General features: G+C 31.2%; 1 protein-coding gene across 1 annotated transcript; it reads right to left on the bottom strand.

Annotated features, from left to right (window-relative positions):
* Nucleotides 1-1,376: 1,376 nt before the first annotated feature.
* LOC100642564 (proton-coupled amino acid transporter-like protein pathetic) lies at nt 1,377-22,197 on the bottom strand. Its single transcript, XM_012308324.3, has 7 exons — nt 22,160-22,197; nt 21,911-22,061; nt 16,994-17,200; nt 13,304-13,749; nt 4,950-5,116; nt 4,291-4,472; nt 1,377-2,402 (listed from the first exon to the last, which is right to left on the bottom strand). The coding sequence occupies exons 1-7, from the start codon at nt 22,195-22,197 to the stop codon at nt 2,331-2,333; spliced, it is 1,263 nt and encodes a 420-aa protein (XP_012163714.1). The 3' UTR covers nt 1,377-2,330.
* Nucleotides 22,198-23,586: the final 1,389 nt, after the last annotated feature.

Raw genomic sequence — 23,586 nt, 5'->3', positions numbered from 1 at the left:
GACTGTCTTACGAGTTAAATTACATTTTTTTTTTATAACGAACCAATGAATCCTTTCGAAAATATTTTCTATCAGTAATAGGGTTCCTTTTACAAATATGATAGATAAAACATTTTTCGAATGAATAAGTTGTTTTATCGGTTACTCGTATGTTAGTTGAAGTTCTGACTAATAAAAAAGTCTAACAAATGGAGCAATCAGGTATGTTTGCGACAATTAATGATGATTTCATATAGACGGTATTAATTCTCTTTCTACTTAAGATATGTTCAGGTGAAATTATAATCATAACTTGAAATGTTGAAACAAAATGAAGATAATAAAATTACAAACATAAAATTCTTTTTAAGCAGACGCATAATTTATACATTCAGATAAAATGATGACACTGAACTTCGTTTTCATTATTCAGACCTGAAGAAAATAAGATTTGTATGTAACTCGTAGTAAGTAAGTAAATCAGAACTCTTGTTAGATAAATTTACCACTAATTTATTAGCTTTACGAATTATAATCCTATATTACCCATGAAATAGCATAACAATGACATATTTTACTATTTATTATGACATATATTTATAATGACATATTTTACTATTTATTATGCGTATTGTTACATATACAAGTATATGTATTTACTACTTAAATCAGTGTTTGTATTAATATCAAAGACCTTTTTATGTCGTAGAAATCTTTTTATCAGTTTAAAAGATTCTGCAATTTTGATTTATAAATCGAAAATCGAAAGCTGAAGATAAAAGATTTATCAAGCAATAAAATATTTCTACGAACTTCGACGATTACAAACTATAGTTTTATTACAGCACACTGAGTTTTAAAAAACAATTTAATCCGATCATAACACGTTATCGTGTGTAACTGTGATGGTTAAACGGAATGAAATTATTGCAGTTGAATTTATCCGTAGTTTTATAATTAAAATACATCTTATAAAAAGCAATGATATTAATTACATTTTTCTGCGTACTTTCGAGCGGTAATATAATTTTACATATATATATATATATATTACATGCAATATAATTTTTATAATGTATTTTGTAGGTATCAAAAAAATATAAAAGAATTCAAAACGAAGAATCATGCTTTTTTGTATAAGAGAGTGTTAATGGATAAAGTGGAAAGTCCACATATTTTGAACAAGAACACGAACATAAAGACGATTAGCAGGAGTCCATTTGTATACCTATAATTGTCTGCATAAATATTCAAATCTCAACGGCTTACATATTAAATTATTCATGCTGATTCAATACACATTCGTGTCAGTATGATCGTTCATGCTCGCTATCGACTAACTCTCGAACTCTAACTTAATGCAGTAAACGAACTTTGAAATATAACGACGCTTCAAAAAAAAAGAAAAAAAAAAACAAAATAGGAGCGCACTTAGATTTGTTTAAAAATTCGTGTTTAATTGGTGAAATTCTACTACAAACTAGTAGAAAAATGATTAAAGTTAGGCACGTTGCTGGGGATGGACACTCGAATTTCCTGACTTGGCATTTTCTCGAGATAGAGGAGGTGCAGAAAATAAGTAAGTGATGAACACATATTTCGCGGAAAGAGAAGGTCCAACCCTTACATACCGATTATTGGGTAACGCGCGACGTTGCAATGTCTGATTAACGATTCGCAAGCAATAAAATAATGAATTGCACTGAGTTCAAAATGGTATTTTGATTAAAAAAAATTCGTTCATCATTGGGTTTTCCCTGTTTGTAAATGGTCGTCGTCAGTTGTTGATCACTTAAGTTATTTCTAAAGACTGGATTTTATGATCTCACTGTTGCACTACAGCAACGTATATCATGCAAACTACATCTCGATACATAATTATTTATAGAATTTTCTCGTTAGCGGCATGCTTACATAAGAGCTAACATTTCCGGAATTTTAACATCATGTCTTTCTGATGATGCTATCAACTTTGCAATTATGTGGAGAATTGGTTTCGATTTATTCCTGTAAGAGTGAAAAATACAGAGGAAATTAAAAGTTTACGTAAGATTTTATTCGAATACTCGTCTTTGTATTATTCTCATATTGTCACTTTGAATATTTCTAATTCTTTTCTGTGGTATTATCAAGCTCTATAAGATAAGTAATTAATAAAAAACAAATATCAGAAAATAAGTTTACGGAAGTTTAAACTATCACGTAAGAAACATTTATACGTATGTAAATATAAGTAGTTTTCACGAGATACAAATCCATTGACTTGTAAAATTGTTTGAGATCCCTTCAAGTTCTGGCGGAGAAGCAATAGAGCAAATTGATTCGCCGTTTTCACTAATTAACTTCAATAATCAGCATCCTTCCTCTTTCACACCACCATATTCTTTGATGACAGACAATATACTCTCGATTGTTCCAAAAATCTGATAAAAGATAAACAGTTGGAAAATTATTCGATATGAAACACAGGTCTTTTAATCCAATATCATTTCATCCATTTACTCATAAAAGTCAATAAACAGAAAAGTTCTATCATCCAAAATCTATTTATTCCATTTGGTACGGAAAGACTGGAATATTTTTATTCTGTTTCATGACGGAAGAAAGAAAAAAGTAAATATTTAAAACAACTTAAATTGTAGAGTACAGTAAATTTTCATCTATAAAATCTGCCACATAGATCTATGAGTGTTCCGTCAAGTTACTTAATTTAAGTAAATGAACTAAAAATGCGGAACATTAAATCATTGAAACGTTTTAATGGAAACATTTTAACTTTTACTTGAAACTGTAGAAACTCGACTGGAATAGAATCCAATTGGAAAAATAAATAGGACTAAAAAAATTAGAGTGCATACGATTTCCAAGTAATATTGAATTGGTTATGTATCAAATGGGAACCTAAGCAAGGATCTACTGTTAAATTATAGATTAGATCTTGCATTTTGTTTTGTAATCCGGCAAAGAAATATGTAAGCAGTTGAAACGCGTCTAGCGAAATATACATTCTGCATTTTGTACGTTTTGTACTTGTACATTTTGTATACTTTAAAATATCTTCGTTCGAAATGAAACAAAACATAAGAAAAATAAACACAACAAGCAACATAAAGTGCAGGAAATTAACTATCGTATGATGAAGTATGAAACAGCTAGGCCTTAAAATTGACGTAAAAAAATAAATGATAGCGTTTATATAAATGTTTGAACTCAAAGTTCGTCATTTCTACTTCTCACTGATAATTGTCCAGCCGCTAATTCTTCTCGTTAATTAGGGGAATTCCTCAAATTGTGAAAGTTCTATAGCTTTACAGAATGGATAATCAATTTTTATTAGAAAATTGATATCTGTATTAAATTCCTTATCTTCCTGAATGGTTTTCTTATAAAAATTCACGTTAAAAATAAGAAGACATTATAGATATCTTCTCATGATTGTAATTGATAAAGCGTCATTTCAACGTTAATAATTTTTATGGCGATACTAATCTTAAAGTTGTTAGAATTCCACCGTTGAAGGACAATTTATTTTATGTAGACATGAATTTTGAAATATTTTAAGAAGTATTGTGATTAATTAATTAGTTAGTTAATTAAGATATTATTAATGTTACAATTAATTCTAGTACTTCATAATTTTGTTACTTTATTATAACGATTAATATTAAATACAATTAATTAAATAATAATAATTTGGTTACTATACTATTATTCACGACGATAATAATTACTTAATTATGTACATAAGAATTATGAAATAAAACGTAGTGCTATATCTATTTAAATGATGGTATAATTAGGCTGTGGATGCTTATGCAATTTTGTATGTCTATAAACTGAAAAATAAGAGATGAATTGAAATTTGTTTCTTCTACTAAATATTATAAACAGTACTTTATTCTGTATATTTTATATATTTTTATACGCAATGTATATTCTACAAATTTTTGCATTTTCAAATTTTCCATAAATGCAAAAAAAATCGGCAGTATAATGACAATTAATATTAGGATTATCATATCGACACGAGTAAAAAGGAAGCAAACACAACAAATCACATTATTAAATGATAATGAATCAGTGAATAACGCTTCGCGTCAAGCATAGTACGTTCATTATGATCACCACGTTTATCACTGGATACACGCATCATCGACATTGTTAATTCGCAAGCTTTTAACTCGTTTAATGAAGAATCCGCATTACGTAACATTGATGATTGTACAAAACTCCCAGAAATTATGTAAATGCTCGAGAATTGCGTAAAGTATGTTGAACGAGCGAATTATGACATTCACTTTCGATACTTACCAATAACAGAATCCAGATCAGAGTAATACCGATGTTTTTTACGAGAAGAAATCGAGTAGCCTGTTCCCATTTTGTTGCAGTTTCTATCACTACAGGAATCAATAACATAACTGTGGTCATGCTTAATGCTGCGAGAAGGCTAAGTAGTGGAACCATTTCCGGAATCGAAACTGCCAGTATTGCTGCGAATGTTTAAAAAAACAAAGAGTTGGTAACGTCAAATAAAATGTCGAATAATGTGTTGTGAGATTCGAGAAATTTTAGAGATAATAAATTTATAACGTGAGAAATAAATGTGAAAGTTGATGATATGTGAAAGTTTTGAGGTCGATAACAAAAATTTCAAAGGAGCTATAATAATATTTTACTACCATAATATGATATTCGTTTTATTGATAGATATTTTAAAATGAGATAAGAATATACGGTATAAAATAAATTGTAATAGTGCGATCTAATAGTTGTAAAATATTTCGTCTTATAAGTCAGTCCTGGAAAAAATATTTTAAAATTATGTACTAACGATAAGTATGAAGCAAACAGAAAGAGAGGCAGAAAGGAACAACAAGACCAAGATTAAAATATAAACATGTTGTAGTAACGAATATGAAATAAATTCACGATTCATATATGTTATTTTATTAATTGATTTAGCTTACTCGTTGCAATTACGCCGCAAAAACGGAATACCGCTTCTCCATAACGAACCATTTTGTTAAATTTCGACCGAATCATTGGCCACAATATTGAAATTGGTACATAAAAGACCAACCCAAATGAGAGCAGAACGGACAAAGAAATGGTTATTTTAATTGATTTCGCAAGTCTGAAACAATAACAATGAAATCATTTTTAAATAAAGTAATTTCATGTGAAATATTCGGTTTAAATACAAATAAAAATGAAGTAACAAGAAGAGTTTGATTGGTACAAAAAATATGAAAGCGAAAAATTAAAATTTATAGATATATTTTGATCATCCTATTCTCACGTCTGTTTAAATATATGCATTCTGAATTGATGGGGCCGCAATTTGAAATACAATAAGGATAATTTATTATCGAGTATGTATGTACCTTTAAGCTCTCGATATTACGAGAATGGAATTTATTTATTCATGTTACAATAACGTGCACATTCTTCCATCGCGAATAAGAAGAATACTTTCTGCGAATCGCTTATACATAACTCGTGAATGTGACATTAAGTAAAGAACAGCCGAGCAGTATCTGTCTCAATAAAATAAAAAACATTTTGACAGAATGTTGGTAGAGAATAAAATATAAAATAGGAATGCGATAGTAATGTTAATAGTCAACAGAAATTTCCCACAAACCGTAATGATCGTGATAAATGAGTCTTTTCAACGAATGAATAAAATATAATGTTTATGTGTATTTAATAATATTTATCAAATTTACACTGCCAATATTCTTATTTATCGTACAAGGATAGTAAGATAAAAGTGATATAAAAATCGTGTATTATCTGAAAGAGTAAACTGAAGCGTTTGTCTAATGCTAAGTGTCGACTTGAGAGTAAAATTATCGCGTGTTGCTCTCGAGAGCGTTTCTTTCATGTGGACATTGTATTTAGAGTTTAGTTACATGTTGATATTTACGACTGATAGTTTCGATTTATTCACGAATGGATACAAATCATATTACTATCGGACAATTACTCGCAGCAGTTTCGAATTCTTGAGAGAACTCTCGTGCGAGCTGTCACCCGAATTGTCACTGAGAACTCTTGTTCTCAGGCAAAACAACGGCAACCAATATCAATAGTTAGATCAATAATCAATAGCTAATGTAAAGACATCTTGCAAACTGTGACCAATAGGATGGTTATTATTTTTGGCTTCTGAATTTTTTTCGTACTGCCTCCCGAAATAACTCCAATTAATAAAATTTATATCAAAATAAAAAAAATATATATATTATATAGATATAATAATATATATATAGAAAATCAGCATAGGTACTAGACGAGTTTCAAATTTCTTTTTTAATAATTTATTATAACATTACGGTTTTTCCAGTAAATATTAAGCAAATTTTAATACGCTAGGTTGGTTTACGTAGCCCGTGGATGACAATCGCCTGCATAATGCCATCTCAGAATGGGTTTTGAATCTCAAATGAACACGATTCTGAGAGCTCTGTCTGACTGGAAGTTCTCGCTGAGTTTTCTATTGCCTATCTGAGAGTACAAATCCCAAAAGTTACTCTCGAATGAACTCTTAATTTGACAGTAATCCCGCGAGAAACTATTGGAAGTGGATACTTAGCATAAAGCTGTAGACAATGTCACATTATTCATTAAGAAAGATACGAGTTGATTGATACGAGGAAAATTATCTTCAATTCAGATATCATAACGCTAAAATATTTGTTTATTATCACCTTGTAACAGATGATATATAAAACGGGGATCATATTTAAAAGTTTAATATAAAAGAAGACAAAACGCCATGTTTTCGAGATCTTATTACAAAACTTGTTCAATAAGTATCATATTTGAAGTTAACAAGTGTCTGGTAATTTATGAACGGGATATAACTAATAAAAGTCTTATCAACAATGAATGTCTGCAAGACAAATCATTTGATTGAAATAATTAAAAGATTTGATTGAATTCGTTTTATTGAAATGTTTCTAGCAATCTTCTTATAAAGAACGATCGATCACTCTTCTATGTCCATTCACTATTTTATACCAAGCGGAAGACTAACAATTAATTTCGCAATAAAACCTTTATTTGCGACAAATATCATTGATAATCAACATGATTATTATAAAGCAGCAATCTTATTAACGAACAAATAAGTTAGATTTAACATCCTTTCAAAACACAATTGATCGATACATTTTTAATACCAGTTGCACGGTTGAAATTAAACGTCATCATCGTGATCTTTCTTATAATTAATACATTGGAAACGTGTGAATTAACGTTTCCCATTTTTTAGATATCAAGAACAAAGTGCGTTATGCGACGTTTTCCATTTTATTTTATTTTACATATCTCCCAAAAATAAACAGGAACTGAGGTAAAATTTATTTAAAAATATACAATAAGATAACTATGTTTAAAATAACTACGTTTTTCATAAAATTAAGAAATGTACACAAAGAAACAAACGAATGAAAATAACTAAAAGTTTCGTCTCGAAATTATACTCGTTTTTACGCCTCGAGTACGAAACGTTCCTTGAACACGAACAGATAGGAAAAATTCATCACTGATAAGGAAAGTATTCGATAAAATATAGTACTTGCACACGTGTATGTATACAGTGGCTACAAAAAGCATTTGCAAATATTTTTATTTTCCAATGCAGTGTCTTTTTAGTTATTTTTTTATTTTTCCATTTTTTACGTTTCATTTTCGTAATATCAAATTTTTGTAAACTTAAGAAAATATTACCAGAGGTAAAATACTATCAGAAGAGTAATACGAAGTTTATCATAATTATATTGTAATTGTATATTGTATTGTATCATAATTGTGGACAAAAATAATATATAAAATAATGAAAAATAGAAGAATAAGAATTAAGTAGTAGAAGTGAGTACCAACGAAGTTTAATCGAAATAGTACTAGTGTTATATACTTATGTCATATTTATTATACTCTTATACTCTTATACTCTTATAGTACAAGGATTAGATAGTAAACAATTGAAATTAATATTTACATTTTTATGTAAGCCTTGTTTAACTAAATTTCATTGGCATCTGTTTCTATTATCTATCCGCTTATTTTTATTCGTGACTGTAAACGTAGTAATAAATGCACTGATATAGGTATACAAATATACTTTTTGTAGCCATTGTACAAATAACAAAGCGAAGATAGATAACGAAGTTTGCATGATAAGGAATGCCATGGAACACGTGGAAATTATGGTATTGATTGTGAGATTCCCGAGGGCATACATACAGCCTACATACCGAAAGATTTCACGGATTTATCACGAACAAGTCGATCGAATTTCATAACATGTCCCAAAATTAAAGAGTTAAATGGCTACGAAGCTTCCAAAAAATATTCCCATTGTTCTTATATTTGCAATTATTATATAGAAAACGAATATGAATTATTGCTATCGTTATCGCAATTGTCCTTGTGGAAGAAATGTCATGCTTGTGCAATTGTGTTTTAGTAATTGTTGATTGGAAATTGCTTGATATATAGCGTGCAAATAATAATATGTCTCGAAAAATGATTAATAGAGGTGCAAAGGTTTCGTGGCAAATCGCGAGGATTTTTATACAGTTGTGCTTAATCCCCTAATTTCGATATTGAGGTGTCATAAAAAACGTTAAATATCTTATTTAAAAATTGGGATTGAGAAGTGCAAAAATGTACATACGAGATGCAATATACAAAAATATGAAAAATATTCAAAATGAGATAGATGTTATAATGTTTAATAGGTGAAATAAATCTTTACGTAAATCTTATTGCCATCGATATGTTAATAAAGGTATGAAATTATATAAAAATCCGCAGTCCAGTGATTAATATTTGAATATTTAATCATTGAAATTAGATATCACAACAACTTTTGACTCAACTTTAGAGTTTAATTATATAGAACAAGTACTTGATAAATACATAAATTTTTATTTATATATGTATTTTTTAAATATAACAGAAAATTTTAATAAAAATTACGAAATTCGCAAGAAATTATACGATTCTTGTTTCATTCGAAACAACATTTTGCATCCTTACTCGTTCGTACTATTCCACTAACAGTTCTTCTGATAAATTATAAGTTACAACGAATTCGAATGGTATTATCCTACAATTAGTCACTGTCAAAATGCGGTAAAATTACCGCAATCATATTGCGATAACTCATAGTCCCTTTTCTTCCATCATTTCATCATTTCTATTCAATGCGTTATTTTATATACGTTAAACATCACAGAACAGAAAACAGCATGACAGAAAAGACGTCAATGATGTTCCAAGAATGCAATGTTACATTGGACTATGGAAAATTACCGTAACTTCCTGCAAATAAGCACTTTCGATTAAACATTCATAGAGCCCGGATAATTCATCCTTCTACATTAATCCATCGTAGATGAGTCAAATAACAAGCATGTATCAATACGTTCTGCTTACCAAATACGATGCATCATTTCGTTATCCTAATTTTTATCAGAAAAAACAAAGTCGTCGGTAGAAATACGTACTCGATGCCATACTTCCCGGAAATTAATACTCTACCATTTATACTCAATCTTCCGGTTTTAAGATTAATTACGATCACATACCAGAGAATTCGCGCACGTTCGTTTTCATAAATACGGGTGATTATTAACGTCGATAAGATATATCGTGTATGTTACGCAAACCATGTTTTGGCTAGGTGGAATGCGAAATGTTTAATAACGGGAAACATAGTACGAAATAAAACATTATTATGTGCTTTGTCTAGACAGATATCTGTACGTGCTAATAATTACGGAATAAATATCATAAACGATGTAAGCACATATAAAGTAAGTATACGTAAGAAATGATTTTTAACACGAAAAAGTTGCAAATGAGATACGTATAAATAGAATAAACATAGATTATATAAAAGTGTTAAAATGACCTATTCTTACTCTCAGGGCTATTGCAAAATAAAGCATTAACACGTATAATCATAATAGTTAAAACTATAACGTGATAGATAAATTTAAAACTAATCCGATACAATTTTTACAATTCATCCTGCCTCTAAATGTATATATTCTCTCCATATAGGTGATAAAGGCTGAAAGTTCATGGCATGCAAGTGTTAAACGATGTTAAAATTAAGTGTCAAAATTAACAGAAATGCGATTTTTGTTTCAATTAGAAATCTTCGCGTTCTGCATTTACTCCTACCTCTTCGATTGTAAATTGAACGAAACTATTTGCAACGATAAATTCTTATCAAAAGTTTCATTCAGATTATATCCTTATAAAAGTTTTATTTTTAGCAATAAAACGCAAAAGCAGCAAACGATGAAATTTTGTATGGAAATATGTATTTGGAAATGTATTTGGTTAGCAATGTATCAACCTCTTAACACACAAAGACGTCTGAGAGACGTCAATTTTTTCGAATGTCATTTTAGATGTTGACGTTTCCGAGATGCCAAGAATTGTGCATAATTTTACGTTGAGCTGTATTAAATGGTATTTTTAGCACGCATCGAGCTCTATTTCGTTTGTATTATATGTCATAAAGAGTTAAGAGAAGGTATGCGATGACAATGTATTAAAAAGTATACATTAAATACGTATCTACTTTATTTCACTACATCGACTAATGTCTGCGAATTTTTCGCTTGATATACGAAGTAGATAATTTCAAGTAGATATAACTTGGTCTGTATTAATATATTAATCAAAGCGATATCGTTTATCTCTTCATATTTCCTTATGACTATCCAAGTTATCACTTTGTAAGAAATTGAAGCGTTTATGAATTTTTCCTTCTCTTTTTTCGTTTATATTGAAATATTTTATCTCGTTAACTCTAAATTAGCACGAAATCTCGAAATAGATGTAGCTTAAGAGTTGAAATTTAATCTTGTTAATCTGTTGATTCATAATTTTGACAATAATTTTAAGGAGCATTTAAAAATGAAATCTCATTAGTGAAACTAATTTCTGTACACGTTGTTGTTCCACTGTGTTCTTTTTTATAGATATAATATTACGCAAAGAGTTGTATTCTGCATAATAATAATAATAATAATTCACAGTCTAATTATTGAGATCTTTGTTTAAGGAAAGATTCAATGAACACGTTAGGTCTTTAAATGATTTTCTTCGAACCTATACTCGACTACGAATATATTCGCAGGTTATTGCAATGACCAAACACTACTCGTTTGAGGATGCAACGTGTTGTGGCGCGTATTTGCAAATAAAACGATCTGCATGCTACTTCCGTCGTCAAAACACGTCCTTACGTGCCACTTTCTTAACGCGTATGAATTATGTATGTTGTGTTTCATTCACAAACACAGGCTACTTATTATTTCACGGAGAAATTTCGGTAAACATGCGACTCGCAAAAGGCACCGATAGTTTTTCGAGAAAATAATATGAATATCCTGACGATGCATCGAAATGCCAACGAGGAACATTGCAACAAAGGAATCGTTGGAGCCACGAATTATAGAAACGTAATTACGTTTGTCGTCTGTTCAAAAACATGTTTATGCAAAAAAAGAAAAAAAAAACATAGCCTTTCACGATTGATAGATGATGATGAAGAATGTTTTAGCAAATAAAATTTCAAGTTTATTTACTTTTAGGCATTTTTTGATTAATATTCTTGTATGTGTATATATTTTCTTTATTCGTTATTGAAATTATTTGGGTTTCTATAAATCATATTTAACAATATTGTTTCTTTCATACAATATCAAATTAATGATTGAAATACAAGGAAGAAGGAGACGTTAATTCGAGTAAATTGATTTGATTTACCGCTCATGACCTATTCTATTGCAAATCATGTACCTTCATTGTCGCTTACGTATTTCTATGAAAAAAGATAACTCTTTCAATGATAATGGACAACGTATGATATACAGGAACGCTATTTTTACTATGCATAGAAAATATCAATATTATCATAACTCCTCTCTTTACAAAAGTCAAGTATCTTGAACACGTGTAGCGTACAAACACTTTGAACAAGTACATATCGTGCGTAGATCAAATACAGTTTGGGATATTATTGGAGGTAAAATATATTTCATGTTATGAAATTTTATCTCGATGACATTGTTCGTAGTATTTGAGCGTATTTGATAAACGTTTCTACTATTAAAGGCATTCATAAGTTTCGTTCCATTAATTACATTCGTAGCAATTATAATTTGTTTATTACTTGTAAACAGGATCTCTGTTTTATCCATATTAAAATGTCTCATAAAACTATGTCATACTTTGCCAAATTAAATCTCTTTCACATTTAATAATTTTATAAAATTAAATTCGTTTCATTTACATTATTCTTACCATCCCTAGCCTACCATCTTTAGCAAATACATATTACGAGAAAATTTGCTTATCTAGCAGTATGATTAAATATTATGAATAAATAAATATTATCAGTGCATAAATATTATGCACTGATGTGCAAAATAGTATAGTACTCGAATAATATACGCGTGGAATAATATACGCGTTTCTCCGAAAAAATCTCTCCTTTGATTATTTACTTGATGTATATGGTTATGTGTTGTCAATACATTAGGTAAAAAATCGAATCTCAAGAGAAAACAGAACACAGTGAATGCAGTGGAATTTAATCTCGATTAAAATTATCAACATTGTATGTATATTGTACATTACATACTAGTTTATCAATGTAATTTAATCATCAGCTTTCAAGAAATACGATGCCATTAGACGATCTTAACTTAACTAAACTTAATTTAACTATTGACGTAAGTTAGTGATGAATCTAGTTATTTTAGTAATATTTCATAGTTAATATAGTGTTAGTAATATTTTGGATTCTGTATTACCTATATTATTAAACAGAAATCAAATTTTAGAAAAAAGTGTAACAATTCCTTCTCAATTCTTATTCTGACTTCACAATCTCTCTTACATCTCCCTTAGTCAATTTTCCGATACTCATTCGCCTAATCAGTATTTTAATAATCAAGAATGCCTTCGTTTGTTAATATATCCTATCTATCGCTTCAGAATATCCGAAAACAAACAAGTTTTATCATTTTTTTTATTGCGTGTCTGTTCTTCTTAATTCAATTTAAAACATTATTTCTTAACAGGCTATACGTAGTATACCATAGCTTAACTTGAAAGATAAAAATGCTACTTGAAATATTCTTCAACTTTTTCGTACTTTAGATACTTTAACGTACCTTAAAAAGCGGGAAATACTAAACAGGACTTTTTTTTTTAATCGAAAGTATATTTGGCATTTTTTTTTTTTTTTAGGTTGAAAGGATCATTGAGAAAAATCACTTACGTTTTCTCCAGCGGTAAATTTTTAATTACCGTGTCGCAGGTATTCTTCATATACTTGTTATAACCAAGGAAGCCAAACATTGTGTACAAGCAGGTATTAAGCAACATGTTGCATGTTATCAATCGTGGCAAGTGTTCCGGATTCTTCATCGAGTTCTCCAGCGGTAGACACAAGGTCACATTATGAAGAGCGTACAGGAACAGATTGCAATACATCGGAACTGGCAAAGCTTGCGTAAAAGCTTCTAATCTTGCAGGGTCGGGGAAATCTTCGAAGAGATAGTACAGGGTAACGGAAATACCAATTAACATAAACAGAGCACCGACCACGGAAAATGGTGTCAGATACTTCATGTTCGGAATGAAGCTCAATAGACAGACAACGGGAAACAATGCTAGTATGTAGATCCGATCATCCATTTTAACGTCGAAGAAAAATACAATTAGCTGAAAATGAATAATATTTTTAGTAATTAATAATCTCTTCGGTAATGAATAATTTTGCAATTGTATAAAACGTAACTTATAATGAATTTCGTGTGGTTGTAAAACTCGTACGAATGTAATCGCAATGGTATGATAAATAACGTGCATTGGATGCGTTGTAAGAACATCTAAACGAATGGAGAAAGGATGGTAGTTCGTACTTTTCTGAAGTATATACGCGTATATACGTTGTACGAATGTAAGATAATATGAATGATCGATCAGATAAAATATGCAACATATGATGAATAGGTTCAGAGTATGTGATCATCTTCGAGCGATGAATTGTTCGGGTATATCATACGAATTGCTTAAGCTCTTAATGTATAAATCTTTCTTTTTATTTAGTAATGAAAAATGAATGGACCTTTTACATTAAAAGACGACTAACGAATGAAGATGCACATCTTTCATATATCTTTTCTAATATAAATGGTCTAGGGCAATGATGATTTAGTGCTTGAATCCATAAAGATCAATGACTAAAGCAATCAGATCGTTTTTATGTCTATATCAAAGATATGTGCGTTAGGTGATCAATTAATAAGATTTTTTTGCATAGAAGGAGAGATTCTAGATTAAAATGTTTCATTACGTAATGAACTTCTAATTCGCGAATAATTACAATACAAGAAATACGAGGCATGTTAATGTTCACATAACTGGTGAAAAACAAAAGATCACACTAAAATATCACAGTTATCTTCCACATAAAAACTCTATTTGCACAAAAGGACTTAAGGAGTGTGTAAAGCATTTATTTTTACAAGCTTGTGCATAATGATAGAGTGAAAACGTCGAAGGTAAATACTAAATTTAAGACCGCCAATCAGTTATCTCAGTATCTAAATAAATTAATGATGAGTTGAGAATTTTTGGAGTACTTTTAAAATATAAAGAGCTAAATAACAGTAGCAGATATTTATGCTTTAAATTATGTTTAATTTATGCTTATGTGTATTCAACTGTCATAAAGTTATAGTATAAGCAGAGTTCAATTTTTTATATGAATTTCATTTGAAATTTAATAACACAGAGTATTGCCAACTGATGATACAAGATGAAAGAAAACAAATCTACATGAAAATCATGTCGAGAATGTAAAGCAATATTTTTACAGGAAATTGTATATATTATATTAATTTATACATTACACATTAGACATTATAATGATAACCTAATCCTAAAACAAATTGTCATGCAGATGAGTTCCTATATTTTGATCTTAATAGGTCATTGACTAAAATTATTTCAAAGATTCATGGTAGGTGTTATTTACATTATATTTTCGAAGATAAAAAATTATGATGAAATCTAGTCGCCTATTTGCTCATAAATATTACGACACCTGCTGATCTCATACAGCAAATGATAATTGATCTCGACAATTGAGAAACTAATTAGTCCAATAGAACTCCGTACTTGTATAAGATAAGAGTTTGAGGTATATAATAGAAAATTGCGAAAGCTATTTATAAAAATTCTCAAGAGGAAACAAATTTGATAATTATATGATGGTGCTTATACAATTCTCAAATCTAAACTTCACTGAAAGAATTTAAGATAAATTACATACATAACTCAAACATTTGATTTATGAAATCGTTTACAGAGTGTGTGATCAAATAACGGCATGCAAAGCATAATAGAATATCTGATATAAGTGTAATCAAAAAATTAATAACACGAACGTCAAAATTGATTAAAACAATAATAGAGTGTGTGATGTAATAAACTAAACAAAAATATCGTTTGATTCTACCGTGCAATTCTGTCTAGTATTATATTGAATATGTGAGTGCTCTGCAGCAGTTTCAAACGAGGTTTAGTAATTTGCTAATAATTTACCAGGTCTGCCTTATTTTGCAGTAAGTGTCTTGATACTTGTAAGGATCAATCAGAAAAGAAGTAACAGTTTTCTATACTTCTGCAATTTCAATTGTACATTACAAAAAGTAATATTTATTTTAATAATAATTTAATCTTTCATAATTTCGTAATAATTTAATGTTCTATAATTTCTCAATGTTGTAAATTTTGAAAAGAAGAATCACAACTAAAAACTGTGTCATTGCTACGAACTTTAATCATATAGCATATTAAACTGTTTGAATGATAGAATTTAAATGGATGATTTACGAGAAGAAAATGTATAGCTGAAAGTATTAAGTGAAAATTTTTATGTATTCGAAAAAAATTTTATAATTCTGTAAATCTAATAAAAATGACTGCGATCGCAGGGTTGTTCTTTCGATATGCATCGGCGAATCGAAAGAAATAAGAAACATCCAATGAAAAAGCAAAGCTGAGTTCATTGAAGCAGGAGTTCTGCCTGATATTTTTCAGATTTTGGTTATTTCTTTGTACTGTAACATTCAAAGATAATAAATGGAGAATGAATAATACAGAAATTACTAATGAAGCTGCATATAGAATTTCAAAGTTATTTACTAGGAACATGACAGTTCATACACATAATTACTGCTAAAAACAGTCCCAGTAAATATTCTGCTTCATTAATATAATGCAGAATTATTTAAATATTTTGCGACTTCTGCGAAATTTATAATCATAATAAATATTTCCTACCATTCATATGGATGTCATATCTATTTCAAACATTAGTAATTATGATAATCGTGTTTCGTTACAGCTCTAATGAAATTCCAAAAGATTTCATTTGACAAACATATCTATCTATAAAAAAACTGTTTAAATCATTTTGTTAGCCACTAAAATTTGCATTCAGTCGCAAAAGTCTACACGTTTATACCTCTTATTTTTAACATAATTGACGTTGATAAATTCGAAGATTACATAATTTCTGACATAAAATTTTTCCAAGACTGTTGTCTTGACTAAAGCTAAATACTCGTAATATTTTAAATTCCTCCTGTGAAATATATTAATACATTAAGCGAATACAAAGTCATTTTTCGATGATACATAACTGTATCATACATAAAGTGCATCTTTAGTTTGTTTCTTCGGATAAGTCAGATGCACGAAACTCGGCGAGTGTACGTAGACTTTTGTGTCTGAATATGTCACAGGGAAATTTGGTAAGTCGAATATCAACGATCAAACTCAACGACCGTAAGAAGCAGGAAACAAATAGCATATTCGATTCGTCGATGATGAAAAGAAACGACCCCTCGACCTCAATCTTCGTAAATGGAAATGCTCCTTACGACTCGATTCTCACTTGCTGAGACGAAGTGGAGACATAAAGGATGTATATCACTGCGGCCTGAAAATGCACGAAACAGATGATCACGTTGGTTACGATGCCAAACGTCTTCCCGTACTTTCGAATCTCTTCTGGACCAGTTTGAAAGGACACCTCCGCCGTTTTCGCGAAATCCAACATCGGTATGCGATTGCGTCTGCACAACACCTGAGCGCATCGCACCTGCGTTCAGAGAACTCGTTTTCAGTTGCGATCCCGCGTCGTGCAGCGATTTCCATGGCGACCGACGCTTTGTAAACAAGCCACGATCTTTCCAAGGGGAAATATTTGAATATGGGAAACCGTGTAATTTTTCACGATACCACTTTCCAAATATTGTCCCTTTTCGCGTGATGTTTTCACGTGTACTCAGTGGTAATTGGATCTGCTATTTTGAAAACTAATTTCAGTGCCTTTGTAGGTGAAACAATGGATTTTTGAATAGTTTAGTTATAGAACGCATCGATTAAGTTTTTAAAAGCTGCATCTACTTCTTATTAATTTACCGATTGTATTATAATATACATAACTACAGATCAACTTCCCAAAAAATAATTACTTATCTCTAGAGGTTTATTTGTCAATTGTCTATACGCTTATTTCTATGAATTTGGTAATACTTGTAATTTTGTAACATTACCAGTCTCTTTTACTTTTCAATTGTCCAATTTCAATGACTTTACAATTACAGCGACACTACACATATTTACATCGGGAACATACCCATGTCAGTTCCCGGGTATCAAGCGGTCGGTCGTCAAAAGGTCGGTCTTCAAGCGGTCGGTCATGGAACAGTCGGTCGTCAAACGGTCGGCTGTCGAGCGGTCGTTCGTCTCACAGAAGATCATCACCTGGATCACCGACACTGCATTCATCACATCTTTCGAGACGTACCATAGAACTTTCGAGGAAATCTCCTCCATAATCTCCAAGGAGTCGGAAATCTCCTCATCAATATGAATCTCGGTTCACCATCTAAGCCGCCACAATCAGGCAAAAGAGACTAGATGAAACGATGACAGTAAAAGAGACCGATTTAACAAACACATCTCCAAACGCCCCACTGCATCATGATCTGTTGGTCACAGCACAGATCAATATTTTAAATATTGCGCTTCGTACGGTTGTTCGAAGATATTGAAACTTTTGGACCGATGTTAGTTTCTCATTGCGATCCACTGTAGACACGAACGTGTCGTAAAAATATTCCCATTCTTCGACGGAGCTGTCAAACTTAGTCAGGGGCATCTCCGGTAACTTAATCGATGTCGTTGATGGAATCGCGCTTTGGAAGTCTCGACTGGGTTAAGCGATGGAATTGCTCAAGGAGATCCAATATTCGTACGTCAATGTTGTGATATTCTTGCGTTAAAGATACTGCACGATCAACTTCTTCCTAGTCTAACGCTTCCAAGTCGTCTTGAACCGCGATTATCTTTATTCAATTCTCTTCGAACGACTTACGGTCTTGCTTACCCGTCCGGTCTCTTCATATTCGTCGAGTTGATGCTTCGTGATTGTCAATCGGCCGATTACGGCGCTTCGTCTCCGCTGCAATGTGCTGATCTGTTCAGCGTGGGCCATGTTTGAGTTCAATAGCTTGAACGAGCTTACCTTAATGAAATGGACGTTGGTCCGGGTATCAGTTGCTACTTGTTACTATACGGCGTGGGCTCGCGTATATGCTTAGCGAGGGAGGAGTTCCTTTCCGATAGCTGCTCCTTTGGTTAGGTGATTAAGTTGGTTGGTTGGTTTAAGTTGGTCACCTTTGGTTAAAGTGGGAATGTTGATTTTACGTGACACTGTATGTTCACTGTTGAGTGCACTTTTCAATGGCACGTGATCATGCTCGAAGAACCATGTATTTTCGATCTACCGCGGGGAGTCAATGAGAGTCGTAAGTTCCCATTACGATTATAAGAATCGACACCACGAACAGATCGATCCTCTTATGGCGGCACTCGACAAGCCCAAATACCACCACTCGACACTAACTAGTGTCGGACGACGGCAGCACAGTGGTTAGCGCCTTAGGTTACGAACGTTCGGAATCCGGGTTCTCGAATCCCAGCGACCGGAGTCCGATTTTACTTCCACGCACCAAAAAACGGAGGAAAAATCAGCAGTACCTCGGCAGCAACATCTACAGCCCCTAGTGACAATTACTCCGGACGAGGCCCAGCAATTACAACTATCACGCACGGAAAATATATATATCACGCATAACGCGCGGCCATCTCACTCTTATTTCTCGTGGGATAATAGGGGTGATTGAAGTGGTATAACACTGTGATTAACAGGGTTATAAAATTTGTATTTTCAATGACTCAATCACTAAATAGTTACATCGTCACATATGATATAAATGTCGTAGACGATACTTTGATGTATGAAGTCCCGATATATGAACACAATGTTCTTTCGTAGTAGAGCAAGGCCCTTACAGTTGAATATAAGACGAAGGAACTTTCTTGATGTAGCAGGACTATTGTAGCAATTGAATAAACTAAGTATAGATATGAAGTTCGTTCTTATGTGATTACGGAGGAAAGCTCGGTGTGGGTGTTTTTTTAACTAAGGACGTGGATTCGTTGTTCACACTTTTCGTTAGAAAAGTGAGGATAACGATCCGCGATGCCTGTTGATTATAGCCAACATTAATAAAGACAAATATCCACCTTTTCTGTTAGGTAAAACCCGCTTTCTCCGTAATTTTTAAGAACGTGCAATAAACCTAAGGACTGTTCTAAGTACCAGCTACAAACCGAAAATAATTGACGTAATTGACGTTCAGACAATGAAGGACGTCGCACGGCCATCTCACGCGACGTAACAGATATAGAAATAAGTCTGCGTATGACCGATAAACTCTAACTTATCGATTCACTAATATCATTACTGGTAAATTATTGCGTAACAGGGCCTTGATCATGAAAAAAAAACGAAATGTTACATCCGTGGTTATAATAATCGGTAATGACATATCATTTGCAATAAATGAAGTCCTTCAGTCGTAAAAATTACGAACGTTTGTGTTCCACAGTTATTACTTTAAAGATTGGTTTGCTACAATAGACACTATGTTTCTCCAAGATTTGTTTCTTCCTTTGGCATTTGTTTATACCTGTGTCCCATTCATTTTGTACGTACCCTAATATTTTTGTCACTTTGCAAAAAATTTGTATATTTCCTTTAGAACAAATATTTTGAGTAAAAATAGAATAATTCCTGTGATTTTGTCATCCTATGTTATTTGAAAGTCGAGTATTATACGCATCTAAGATCTATTAATTATTTGTCAACTATAATAACAGAATAATAAAAAAATATTCTGAAATAGAAATGAATGAATCGTAACGTCCTTGCTTCCGAACCAAACAACTCTGATTTGGTACATTGTTTTATATCTGTGAGGATTAAGATACTTGACTTCGCGGCATTCTTTTAATCACTTTAGATCCAATTATACTACTTATTCTTATCAAGTTTCTTGAATTGGAGGAAAGTATACGAGAATTGTTTTATTGATATGCGTGGTTATAAATGTATGGTAGCGTGTTCGTCGGAACATTAAAACTCAATTTGCTCATTAAGACAAATGGTAAGACCGGTCATAAAAATTCGAGAATCACAGCAGATTAAGATGTTTACAATAAACGAAACATTTAGTATATTAGATTTTAATTAACAGATATACTTCATGGATTACAAGCGGAAATAAAGTACTCATATGGTATGATAATTGATATTTAGGAAATTTAGAAATGATTCTACGAAAAAAAAACATCGATGACGTATTTGTTCAAAACTATACGATATATTAGAGATTGCTCATTCTTGTAATATTTCCCTTAGATAGAAAATTAGTTCGATTTGAAGATTATTAGTTCTATTAACTTAATAAGCATTTTTTAAAAGGTATAAGATAGAATCAATAACGCATTAAGTAATTAGGTCCTTTATATATATATATTGTTTTTTTATTTATATACTTTATATATAAATAAGTGTATTGAAAACTGTCCTCTTCTTCTTTATCAGTACTATTAATATTGTTTATCTATGATTAAGATCACACATTCCCAAATTAAATATCTCATTGTATATCGTAGATAAATACAAACGTTTATGATATTAATATATCTTCCATCATAAAATATGTGTAACATTCTAGAATTGTAATCATTGACTTTTTATTATTTAAAGTTATGGAAAATGATTTGTCATCTTATTTGTTCAATAATTATCTTGAAATAATTATGTGTTATGTGACTTTCCTCTAAATTAATTTGTTAGTTGGTTATCAAATAAAAAACAATTGTTTATTTTATTTGTTGTTTGCATAAAACTTTTTTTTTATAATTTCTTATACAATTCTGTCTAATCCTATGTCAACTATGTGAAAAATTTTCACATGTATAGGCTTCTACAATTCATATTCGAGGATAATTGGAATGAGAATAATTCTGAGAACTGCCATATTGTAATATAACATAAGTTGTTTACTCAACTATTGTTTACTATTTATTATTATATTTAAATATATTAATTAGTATGAAAAATTACTTGAAAATGATTTATTTAATCTTGATATAATATGTAATTGCTTTCATTCACGCCTGTATTCTGATTATAGTAGATTTAAAAACGCTAAATTGAAGGGAAAGTGATTTGTTCTGCATATGTTCTCTATACCCAACTTTCACCAGAAAACATTTAACCAAATAATAAGAATAATTCTGCCTGCTTCATCGCACCTTTAATCATTTCAGGGCAACTATATGATTATACAACGCCTTACGTGATCGTTTCGGTTAGTTAATTATTACAAAAGTCTCTCCACTTTCATTCTCTTTGCTAGCTTGTTCTGTTATATCCAAGTTAAGTACTTACCAGTGCCACCACGGTATGAGTGCACAATAGGCCAATAAGGACGCTGCAAATCACTGACATCGCGTAGCCAGCTCTTCGGAACCCATTTGGCAAAAAAAGCACGCCGTTGCCAATCGAACCTTTACACAGATGCATGAACGTGGCAAAATCTCTGAAAGAGTTTTTAAAATTTCAATCGAATTATTTGAAATTAATTAAATCGACGAATTGGAAAACGGTACAAGTCCAAAATAATTTTATTTCGATTACCTAAAATTTATGAGATGATTTCTACCATAGTCTACCATACCATTAAATTGGGCCAACAAAACTAATTTTGTTAAATTACGAAATCAATGATACCGAGGATAAAGCTATTTCGTAAAATATCTGAAGGATACAGCTTTTGGATTTGTAATGTTCTGCAATTCACCGATTTAATTCATTTATCCGTTATGCTTGTTTTTGTTTATTACGTGAACGCATATTTCATTTTACAATATGCAGCTCGTTCTTGGAATGGCAAGAAGTTAATAGGAAAAGAAATAGACTTTTTCTTGCCAATCTCGAACTATAATTCCATTTCGTTTGTGTAAACTCAACTACAGCACTAACTTCAATTTTTCGTTTCTTATTATGATTATTCTTTAAGTAAGTTAAAATATCTACTCTACTGTAAAATAATTGAAAATATGTTATGTAATAAACAGAACTTGAACTTTTTACTAGGAAAGATTCGATAGGATGATATATATTATCGATCGTTTATATATTTTTAAATACTACGTTCAGATATAATATAGAAGATCTACTAAATCCCAATTATTAGTCTATATTTGTCTAAAATGTTTTGGCAGTTCAATTTTTAAACCAGAAAAAAGGTCTTTGACTTCGTATTTCGTTTCACATAATTAAAAATTACGACTATCGTGAAAGATTAATGATCAAGTAAGAAAACGAGGTGCATATTATGGCTTCTACGCTGCATTTAAATAACTGCATACCGAAAGATTCTACGATCCACTGGATTACTCGGAATCTACATATTCAATAAAACTTCTACGAAACATCACTTTTGTTTGAAAAAAATACAAGACAAACGCGACGATACGAAGTCGAAGAAACTTCTGATAAACCTAATAAAGATCAAAAATTCTAATCTACGCCATATATATTTTTATTCCATTTTTTCTCATAAATCGCGAATATTACCATTAATGATAACATCAGAATTAAATTTGGAAGTTTAAATTTTTAAAGAAAAGGAATAAAGAAGTAAACGAAGTAACAATTCCTACGAAGTCAGTGGTCCCGGCGGACGATGCGCGAAAGGATCGTAATCTTCTCCCTGGTGTTCGTCCTGATTCGCATTGTCCACGCGTTTTGCTTCTGCAAACCTGTGTCATCGACAAGCAACGAGGAGGACAAATAAAGAACATTTCAAAGCGGGTCTGGGTTAACCTCACTTGTCGGCCATATCACGAGTTCCGTAGAACTCTGCAAGGTCCTTCCCCTTCTTCTTTCTTCGTTGAAATATCCGGAAGTTTCGTTGCTGGACTTCCAACGATGATACGCGAAGGCAGTTGAATTTCAATCGACGACCTCGTACACTACCAGACAATAACTGACTTCTGTTTCTTGACCCCTAACTAGCTTCTTTATCGCAATATGAAAATGTATAATGTAGCATATATTGC

Source organism: Bombus terrestris, chromosome 4, assembly GCF_910591885.1.
Source record: "Bombus terrestris chromosome 4, iyBomTerr1.2, whole genome shotgun sequence".
Taxonomy (NCBI): domain Eukaryota; kingdom Metazoa; phylum Arthropoda; class Insecta; order Hymenoptera; family Apidae; genus Bombus; species Bombus terrestris.
The sequence above is the reverse complement of the archived record's forward strand: the minus strand, read 5'-3'. Positions and strand labels throughout refer to the sequence as shown.